Below are 10,375 nucleotides of genomic sequence, written 5' to 3'. Positions count from 1 at the left end.
GTGGTGGGAGGCAGAGCCTGTTCTTTCCCATTGCCTGGAAGGGGAAACCCGGCCCTGGCTGTCTCAGACCCCCAGACTTTTCTCAGCCTCCCATGAGAAGAACTCGGAGGCCGGGAGCAGTGGCTCACTCCTGTAATCCCAGCACTTTGGGAGGCTGAAGAGGGTGTATCACTGAGCCCAGGAGTTTGAGATCAGCCTGGGCAACACAGCAAAACCCCGTCTCTACAAAAAATACCAAAGATTAGCCGGGCGTGGTGGTGGGTCAGGTGATCCGTGGTGGGGGATCACCTGAGCCCTGGAAGTCGAGGCTGCAGTGAGTCGTGATCGCGCCACCGAACTCCAGCCTGGGCGACAAAGCAAGATCCTGTCTCAAAAAAAAAAAAAAAAAATTATTCTCCATTCTCCACCTCCTACCCCAGCTCCCCAACACTCTGCCCTTTCCTCAAGCCCCCATCCTCTTCCTTGTTCTTTGGCAATAGATTTGTATAGCCCATTAAACCCGAGGTTTAATCACTAGCAACAGTAAAGCCAGCACTTTCCTAGAAGGAAGGAAGCATTTAATCTTCAAACTCTCCCTAGAGATGAGGAGCACTACTTCCCTTCCATCCTTCCAGCTCCACGAGAAAGGAAAGAAAAACAGTGGCCGGGCGCCGTGGCTCACGCCTGTAATCCCAGCACTTTGGGAGGCCGAGGCGGTTGGGGGGGGGGGGGGGTCACTTTAGGTCAGGAGTTCGAGACCAGCCTAGCCAACATGGCGAAACCCCGTCTCTACTAAAAATACAAAAATTAGCTGGGCGTGGCAGCGGGAGCCTGTAGTCCCAGCTACTCGGGAGGCTGAGGCACGAGAGTCGCTTGAACCTGGGTGACGGAAGTTACCGTGAGCTGAGATCGCGCTACTGCACTCCAGTCTGGGCGACAGAGCGCGGCCCTGTCAATCAATCAATCAATTGATCAATAAAGGAAAGGAAAACCGAAACAGTTCTACCAAGTCTCTCAATGCCGTGGCCTTCACATCGGCGCTCAATGAACGTTCTCAGAAGGGAATCTCCTCTCCTCCCGGCCTCTTCGCCTGGGCGGGGGCCGCAGGCTGCCGCGGAAGCCTCTTCCCGATGCTCCACGCCCAGGAGAGCCCGGCCCAGGAGAGGGACTACAAGTCCCAGGCTGCCTTGCGGCGGGCGCCGGGCGCCGGGCGCCGGGCGCCGGGCGCGCGGTCCTGCGAGGAGACGTGGCAGAGTGCGGCGCGCCCGCGCCGGACCAGAAAGCCGGGGAAGTGGCCGAGGAGGGAGGGCTGCGAGCCATGGCTGCCAAGACGGCGGGCGTGGGGCGGTGGGAGGTAGTGAAGAAGGGTCGGCGGCCTGGGGCCGGCGCCGGCGGCCGAAGCGGCGGCGGGAACCGCCGGGCGCTCGGGGAAGCAAACGGAGTGTGGAAATACGACCTGACCCGTGAGTACCCGCCCTGCCCCGCCGCCCAGCCCAGGCCTGTCCGACAGGGTCGCAGCGAGCCGCTCCCAGAACCTGGGCGCGAGCTCGCAGGGACATCCCCGAGCGCCACACTTGCGTTGTCTCTTTGGAGCCTCACGGGAGGCAGACAGCTCCAGGGAAGGTTGCGGTTCTCACCTCCCAGATGAGTAAACGAGGCCCAGTGAAGTTGGACACCTTGGCCAGGGTCATGTGTCAGGGGGGCTAGGATTCCGGTCCTCAGACTCTCAGTTCACTGCACACACTCTCCCAGCTGCCCAGGGCTCTAGCTGGTCTCTCTGGGCAGGTGTCTGAGCTGGGAAGAGGCACTGTAGATCATTATACACGGTGCCCCCTCTTTAAGTAACCAGCAGGTCATGGAGGAAGGGACAGGAGGCCCAGCAGTGGGAGAAATGACCGCCACACACTCAACACTCACCAGGAATTATAAGTGACACCTGGTTCTTCCACTGAGGAGTGGAGAAAGATTGCCACTTGTTGATTATAGAGCTGTCATGTCGGAACCAAGAGGTGTTAGGGTAGGACCAAGATGGAAAAAGCTTGGCTTCCCAGACTAGTAGCCACTCACCGAATAAGGCAAACCTCTATATCCAACCTCTCTGCTTGTTCCTACATACTCTGATTTGTCTAATAAAGAACTGCCCCATCTTTATGAAAGAGCCCATAGACTCGAGCTGTAATGAAAGAAGCTACCAGGAGAACACCCTGCCCTGCTCCTTAAGCAGTCCAAGAGGAAGGGGCTTTGAGGCAGGCTCTTCCCTAGAGATGAATTAGGTGGCAATGTGGGGAAAGGGACCACTGATAGGTGAGGCCTTGGGGACTCAAGGGTGGCCTGCCTTTCTCTACCTATCTTCACCCCAGCTGCAATCCAGACCACAAGCACCCTTTATGAGCGGGGCTTTGAGAATATCATGAAGCGGCAGAATAAGGAGCAGGTCCCGCCCCCTGCTGTGGAGCCTAAGAAAGCAGGGAACAAGAAGCAGCCAAAGAAGGTGGCAACTTCTCCCAACCAAAACCAGAAGCAGGGCCGCTTCCGCAGCCTGGAGGAAGCACTGAAAGCTGTGAGTGTGCCTAGACATGAGACGCAGAAAGAATGGGGCTTGAGATTTAGAGAAGATGAGAGGAGGGGGAGGTGGATGGGCAGCTGAGATCCTATGGGATTTGAAACACTTTGAGGGTTGAGAGGAGTTCCGGAAAAGATGGAAACCCCAGGGGAACAGAATGCCTGCACTTAGAATAGAAAGGAAATGGAAAATTTATAGGGAAACATGGATTGGTAAGAGGAAAGCCTTGAAGACCCAGGAACACCAGGGAGGAGATGGAGAAACTGGTTATGATTCTCTGTCCTATGGAAATACTGATCTTTCATTTTCTGTCTTGTCCTATGTTTTCCTCTTTTTTTTTTTTTTTTGAGCTAGAGTCTCCCTCTGTCGCCCAGGCTGATGTGCAGTGGTGTGATCTCAGCTCACTGCAACCTCTGTCTCCTGCCTCAGCCTCCCAAGTAGCTGGGATTACAGGCGTCTGCCACCACGCCTGGCTAATTTTTGTATTTTTAGTAGAGATGGGGTTTCACTATGTTGGCCAGGCTGGTCTTGAACTCCTGACCTCAGGTGATCCGCCCACCTTGGCCTCCCAAAGTGCTAGGATTACAGGCGTGAGCCACCGCGCCTGGCTCTCTGTTTTCCTCTTGAACATGTGGAGGGCCTGAGAGGATAGGGCCTTGAGACAGCATTTTCAGCTGTCCTGTTCCATTCTTAAAGATGCGGGTACAGCAGAATTGCAGCATTCCATGTTCTTATGCTTAAAAATGGGAACCCTTCTTCCTACTGCCACCTAGTTCAACCATTTTCCCACCCCTACCCCATTTCTTTACTCCCTCACTCACAACTCGCCATGGTGGGGGGTTGGGGGATTGTCCCTGGCAGCTGGATGTGGCAGACCTGCAGAAGGAACTGGACAAGAGCCAGAGTGTGTTCTCTGGAAACCCATCCATATGGTTGAAGGACCTGGCCAGCTATCTCAACTACAAGCTACAAGCTCCTCTAAGTGAACCCACGCTGAGCCAGCATACTCATGGTAAGTCCTTCCAGCTTCCTCAAGCTCAGACAAGTTCAAAGAAATTCAAAAAGTGTGGTATAACAGATCCCAGTGCCCCACACTGTCTTGATTTCCATGGGTGATTTGGGCTGGTCTCAAATCACCGTGACTGTGAATGTTCCTGGGCCTCATTCTGTGATCCTCCCTCTGGGCCTCCTCAGAGGAAGGATCCCAGCCTCAGTGCAGGGGCCTTTGCCTCCACTCACCATTCTCAGGGAGAGCACCACAGTTCTCAGAGCTGATGGGTGTCTGGTCCTAGCACTCACATTGAGGCCTATGGGCCTTAGATTATCCCTACAGCCTGGTGAGCCGGGAGCTGCGTGGGATCATCCGAGGGCTGCTGGCGAAGGCAGCAGGGTCTCTGGAGCTCTTCTTTGACCACTGTCTGTTCACCATGCTGCAAGAGCTGGAAAAGACACCAGGTGAAATGGGCACGGGAGGGATGACCATCTTGGGAGCTTCTTCCTTTTTTTCCTGCTTTCAGTACCGCTCAGTGGTTCTGTTTCCAGTAGAGAAACATGCTAACCTTGACACTGTTTTTGGAAAGTGTGGAGGAAGTTAGGAGTCAGTGGACCTGGGGCCTGGGCTCACCGCTGACAAATGGGAGATTTCAGGTTTGGGATGCCAAGTAATGTGAGTAGGTGTGAGAATGTGTATCTCTTCAGGGGAGTCACTACATGGTTACCGCATCTGTATCCAGGCCATCCTGCAAGACAAGCCCAAGATTGCCACTGCAAACCTAGGCAAGGTGAGCTCTCAGTGATGGTGGGGACGCTAGGAAGCTAGGACTGGGGAGGCTGGGCAGAATCTACGTTGTTGGACCCAGGTTTGGGATAGTGGAAGACCTGTAAGCCTAGTAATAATAGGTAAGACTATTAGCACTTATCCTGTGTGTGTGCTCTGGAAACATAGGAGCAAGGTACTGCTATTATTTCCCATTTTTATAGATGGAAAGATTGAGCCACGGAGGAGTTCAGTAACTTTCCTAGGCTCAGTCATCCAGTAAATGGCAGAGTATGGGCGAAGCCCACAAACAGAACCTACACCACGTGGCCATAGTGCTCCACTCTTGCTCGGCCTGTCCTCCCTCTTCCAGTTGACATCTCCTTTCCCTCCTGGCTTTGGGGGATGCTCCTGGTGTTTTGTCCTATCCCAATCTGCCTTCCCCACCGGTCTCCTCAGTTCCTGGAACTGCTGAGGTCCCACCAGAGCCGACCAGCAAAGTGTCTGACCATCATGTGGGCCCTGGGTCAAGCGGGTTTTGCCAACCTCACCGAGGGACTGAAAGGTAACAGGGAAATAGAGAAGAAAGAGGGAGGGTCTCGGAGCTGGGAAACTCCTCTTTGATGCCCCCAGTAGGTGCAAGCCTGAGGCCTCCCTCCTGACCTTTACCCCTGCAGTGTGGCTGGGGATCATGCTGCCTGTGCTGGGCATCAAGTCTCTGTCTCCCTTTGCCATCACATACCTGGATCGGCTGCTCCTGTGAGTAATGGGAGGGCAGCAAGGGGAAGGCTCAGGGTGTCCCAAGTGGCTGTTTTAGCAAAATGGGAGGCTATGATCTTGGTCTCCATGGATATGAGGAAAATCAGGACCAGCTTCTCCCACCACCTTAGAATGTGTTGGTGAGGAAGGAAGAAAAGGGAGCTATTAAGGGCTGGCAGATGGGGTAGCGTTTATACCCTTTTTCCTAGATGTTGGCTTAGCTGGGGTCATGGCCAAAACAGCTGGCATGGGTGGTGGTGTCCAGCGAGCCTGTTTCTTCATCCCCACAGGATGCATCCCAACCTTACCAAGGGCTTCGGCATGATTGGCCCCAAGGACTTCTTCCCACTTCTGGACTTTGCCTATATGCCGAACAACTCCCTGACACCCAGGTAGGACTGCTCTGGGGCACACCTGCTGAGAAGGGACCCCAGCACCAGAACCACGCTACATATTCCCATCTCTTCTTCCCCAGCCATCCTAGATCTGAGATTTGCAACCCGGAAGTTCAAGAGTAGGTTTCAAGGGAACAGTGACCCCTTGAAATTATATGGACCCTTGAGTGTGATTGGCATATGGGCATTTTCTTAGGTATAGGGTCTGTGGCTTTCAACAGATTTCCAAGGAGCCTCTGAGTAAAAAGATTCAGAGCCATTGCAAGGTCCTCAGTGGCTATTCCCCACAGGCAGGCATGGGCTCTGTAGCAAGCAAAAGGTTCCCATCATACAGCTCCATTTATAGCTTATGCCTGTCTTTCCTCCCCACCCCACCCAGCCTGCAGGAGCAACTGTGTCAGCTCTACCCCCGACTGAAGGTGCTGGCATTTGGAGCAAAGCCAGATTCCACCCTGCATACCTACTTTCCTTCTTTCCTGTCCAGAGCCACCCCTAGCTGTCCCCCTGAGATGAAGAAAGAGGTGAGGATATGGTAGGAGGCTTCTTCTCCTTCCCCAGGGGTCAGCTGTAGCGGTCCCTATCTGCTGACAAAGGCCTTGCCTTCACAGAGCCCATTCTGAGGCTTTTCCTTAGCTCCCTGTTGACAGCTGCCTGCCCCGCTCACTCGAGCTTCACCCTCAGAAGATGGATCCCAAGAGACAGCACATTCAGGTCTGGGTGGTTTCTGATGCCCGTCTCTTGCAGATAGTGATCTTTGAGCTCAAAGCTCTAGCTCAGGAGCCCCAGCCTCCTGCTTTACAGCCTCTCAGAGAGCTTTCTGGAGTCTTGACACTGTTTCTCCACCCCTTAGGGTGGACGTGCGGCCTGGGTGGCCTCGCTTACGGGAAGGGGATCACCTCTTAGCACTCTCCCCCTCCGCCAGCCCCATGCCCCCAGCAGCCTCTCCCTCTGTTGTGCTGTGCAGCTCCTGAGCAGCCTGACTGAGTGCCTGACGGTGGACCCCCTCAGCGCCAGCGTCTGGAGGCAGCTGTACCCTAAGCACCTGTCACAGTCCAGGCAGGTGGGGTGGGAGGACAGCCTGTCCCTGTGCTAGAAGCAGAAGGGGAGCCTGGGTCACTGTCCCATGGCCTGACACCTTTCAGGCTGAGTGGGAACATTGCTGGAGCGGCCTCTAGGAAGCTGCTGCTCTGTGGGTGGTAGGTGGAGGGTCTTTCAGCCTGAAGGAGCCAGGGCTAATGGAGGATGGAAGGATGGGCGAGGCCGCGCGAGCCACCTGACTGGGGGGTTGTGCTTTCCCCACAGCCTTCTGTTGGAGCACTTGCTCGGCTCCTGGGAGCAGATTCCCAAGAAGGTGAGGAGCTGGGAGGACGTGGCAGATTGAGCCCTGTCTGGATTCTAGGTTCTGAGTGGGGGCTCCTCAGCCACCGTCCCTTCCCTGAGAAGGGACCCTGTTGGCATGGAAAATGAAGCAGGATGGAAGCTCTGGATTCCCTCACAGGCCAGACCTTTCTTGTCCATAGGTACAGAAGTCTTTGCAAGAAACCATTCAGTCCCTCAAGCTTACCAACCAGGAGCTGCTGAGGAAGGGCAGCGGTCACAACCAGGATGTCGTCACCTGTGACATGGCCTGCAAGGTGCTGGCACCCAGTCCTCTCCAGCCCACACGCTATCTTACATCTCTGTCTCGGCACACCTGGGTTGGGCCTGTATCACATTCCTGCCCCACCTGTCTGAAGCCCCCCGCTGCCTCCAGGATAATGTGAAGGCTTGACACTCTTTCGGGAAGGCCTGGCTTGAGGTCTGCCCTCAGAGGCAAAGACCAGCCCCTCGCTTCTGACAGCTGTCTCCTGCTCCCTTCCCACCAGGGCCTGTTGCAACAGGTTCAGGGTCCTCGGCTGCCCTGGACGCGGCTCCTCCTGTTGCTGCTGGTCTTCACTGTAGCCTTCCTGTGCCATGACCTCCGGTCACACAGCTCCTTCCAGGGTAAGCAGCAATGGGCAAGTGAGGAGGATGGTGTGGGTGGGGCACAGAGCTACATGTAGCACCACCACCCCCTCCCAGCAGCACACATCTTTGTCCTGACGAGTTCTCAATCCTGCAGAGTAAACACTTTACAGACAGATTTTTTTGTCCACAGATATGACACTACCATTTCAGATTGGACTAGGACTTTGCAGTATAGAAGTGCTTGCATATTCATGGTATCATTTTAGTAGGTGTTACCTCCTTTTAACTCCTGAGGAAATGGTCTCAGAAAGATGTAGCAATTAGCTTTAGGTCACAGCTAGTAAGTAGAAGGGCAGACCCTCAACCTGAGGCTTCCTGAAGCCTGAGCCTAGGCTCTCCCCGGCAGCTGCATTCCTGCACACCTGGCCCAGCAGGAGAAGGGCAGCTCTGCATGCCTCCCTCCACAGCAGCCTGGAGCTGGCTTTGTGGCCCTGTGAGAACACAAAGCTCTGCCCAGCGCCTCGCTGTGCCTGCTGTGGGCCCTGTAGTGTCTGTCTCCCCAGTCCTGGCCCCTCTCACCTCCCAGCTCACCAGAGGCCCCCTTTACTTAGCCTCCCTTACTGGCCGGTTGCTTCGATCATCTGGCTTCTTACCTGCTAGCCAACAAGCGTGTGCCAAGCTCTACTCCTACAGTCTGCAAGGCTACAGGTGAGCTCCTCCCAGGGAGGGGAGAGGAGAGGCAGAAGAGAGAAGGCCTGGGTGTCAGGGAGGTGACAGTCAGTGGGAAGCGCTTGTGATTCTCCTTTCCCACGGCCTCCCTTTCCCCAGCTGTTTCTTGGGAGCTAAGCGGGCCTGAGGAGACTCAGAGCCCTCTTCCCCCACTTCCATCTTCCACAGCTGGCTGGAGGAGACACTGCCGCTCTGGGGCTCCCACCTGCTCACCGTGGTGCGGCCCAGCTGGCAGCTGGCCTGGGCTCACACCAATGCCACAGTCAGCTTCCTTTCTGCCCACTGTGCCTCTTACCTTGCCTGGTTTGGTGACAGCCTCACCAGCCTCTCTCAGAGGGTAAGTCAGAGACAGGGAGTCAAATAAGGAGCTGGTTTTCCCAGGAGCAGAATTCTGGGAAAGGTAGCAGCACTGTGTGGCCTGAGTCTTTAGGGCCAGGATGCAGTTCCCTGGATACTCTGACCCCATCCATTCTCCATGGTCCAGCTACAGATCCAGCTCCCTGATTTTGTGAACCAGCTATTCCGCTATCTGAGAGAGCTGCCCCTGCTTTTCTACCAGAATGTGCTGCTGCCATTGTGGCACCTCTTGCTTGAGGCCCTGGCCCGGGCCCAGGAGCACTGCCATGAGGCATGCAGGTGAGACCTTAGCCCAGGGCTCCGGCAGGGTCCCCAGCAGCCCCATTCCTAGGCCCCAGGGACAAACCATCTCTATCCAGTCTCCCACACTGTCCTGCCCCTCGCTGCCATCCCTGGCCACCCTGGGATGAGGGTTGTGGGTCTAAGTTTTGAGCCTCGAAAGTTGACACAGCTACACACGTGCATACTCAAAAATGTTCCACTTTCCTTCCAGAGGTGAGGTGACCTGGGACTGCATGAAGACACAGCTCAGTGAGGCTGTCCACTGGACCTGGCTTTACCTACAGGACATTACAGTGGCTTTCTTGGACTGGGCACTTGCCCTGACACCCCAGCAGTAGGCCCTGCCTCCCTGGCCACTGATTTCTGCGTGGGTAGACCATCCAAGACTGCAGCGGGTAGAACGTGACAGTTCTTCATGGGAGTCTTTTTAACTTGGTGCCTGAGTTCTCTCCTAGGCAAGTGGCCAGTTGCCTCCACCTCAGTTCTTCCATCTTTGGTGGGGACAGGGCCCAGCGGCATCTCAGCCTCCTACCCACAATTCCACTGAACACTTTTCTGGCCCTACTGCACGTGGCCCCCAGCCTCCATCCTTGTGCTGGTAGCCTCTCACAACTCCGCCCTTGCCCTCTGCCTTCCACTTCCTTCCATCTCATTTCTAAACCCCAAACAGCTCATCTCTAAAAAGATAGAACTCCCAGCAGGTGGCTTCTGTGTTCTTCTGACAAATGATTCCTGCTTCTCCAGACTTTAGCAGCCTCCTGTTCCCATTCTTGGTCACAGCTCTAGCCACAGCAGAAGGAAAGGGGCTTCCAGAAGAATATAGCACCGCGTTGGGGAACAGCAGCCTCACCTCCACCTGAAGCCTGGGTGTGGCTGTCAGTGGACGTGGGGAGCTGGATGGAAATGTCTCTCACTTCAAAATGCCCAGCCTGCCCCAAATGCCTCTAAGCCCCTCCCTGTCCCCTCCCTTGTAGTCCTACTTCTTCCAACTTTCCATTCCCCATCATGCTGGGGGGCTCGGTCACAAGGTTCAGCTTCTCTCCACTGTCCATCCCTCCTATCATCTGGAGAGCAGAGCCCAGGTAGTTGTGTGCCTTGGGCCCAGGGAACCCTCCATCAGCCTGAGACAGGACTCAGCATATGGTTCTTGGGTACACCCTACCAGGTGGAATAAAGGACACAGATTTGATTTCTAGCATTCTTGTCTGCATCCTCATAGAGAAATTCCCCTAGTTATGGTTCAGAATAACAAAATCTTGGGCCCTTGCCCTCCTGAAGACTATAGCCATGGCTGTAATTAAGCTCCTGGTGGGGGAAGCCCACACTCATGGTTCTAAAGTTTGACCTGGTGGGTGTTCTAGACACTTCTCTTGCTATCCTAATTATACTGTTTGACTTGTCACTGTGATTCACGTCCCAGATTTGCCTTGATAGTTTTACGCTTGGAAAAGCAGGGGGCTGTCTCAGGGAATTCTTGGCCAGTGACCAGGAGGTGTCCTTTCCTTGCCAGGACCTTCATTTTATAGAGCAGTGAGTGAAAGATTTAGAACTCCAAGAGACACATGAGTCCAAGGTTTATCACCAAAGCCCCTTTTTATTTTTGACTTG

At 54.9% G+C, this 10,375-nt stretch overlaps 1 protein-coding gene across 3 annotated transcripts; it reads left to right on the top strand.

Moving 5' to 3' along the window:
• Window positions 1-1,183: 1,183 nt before the first annotated feature.
• TMEM214 (transmembrane protein 214) lies at window positions 1,184-9,962 on the top strand. 3 transcript variants are annotated; one of them, XM_063648869.1, is made up of 18 exons: window positions 1,213-1,442; window positions 2,340-2,539; window positions 3,404-3,554; window positions 3,863-3,997; window positions 4,241-4,323; window positions 4,758-4,863; window positions 4,976-5,057; window positions 5,348-5,449; window positions 5,832-5,973; window positions 6,086-6,163; window positions 6,417-6,508; window positions 6,755-6,803; window positions 6,973-7,086; window positions 7,318-7,435; window positions 8,011-8,107; window positions 8,297-8,465; window positions 8,613-8,764; window positions 8,979-9,962. In XM_063648869.1, the coding sequence occupies exons 1-18, from the start codon at window positions 1,298-1,300 to the stop codon at window positions 9,103-9,105; spliced, it is 2,142 nt and encodes a 713-aa protein (XP_063504939.1). In that variant the 5' UTR covers window positions 1,213-1,297; the 3' UTR covers window positions 9,106-9,962. The 3 variants fall into 3 exon arrangements, with proteins under 3 accessions (XP_054332083.1, XP_063504940.1, XP_063504939.1); XM_054476108.2 differs by lacking the exon at window positions 6,086-6,163 and having other exon boundaries at window positions 1,184-1,442; XM_063648870.1 differs by lacking the exons at window positions 8,011-8,107; window positions 8,979-9,962 and having other exon boundaries at window positions 1,211-1,442.
• Window positions 9,963-10,375: the final 413 nt, after the last annotated feature.

This window comes from Pongo pygmaeus, chromosome 12 (genome assembly GCF_028885625.2).
Source record: "Pongo pygmaeus isolate AG05252 chromosome 12, NHGRI_mPonPyg2-v2.0_pri, whole genome shotgun sequence".
Taxonomy (NCBI): domain Eukaryota; kingdom Metazoa; phylum Chordata; class Mammalia; order Primates; family Hominidae; genus Pongo; species Pongo pygmaeus.
The sequence above is the reverse complement of the archived record's forward strand: the minus strand, read 5'-3'. Positions and strand labels throughout refer to the sequence as shown.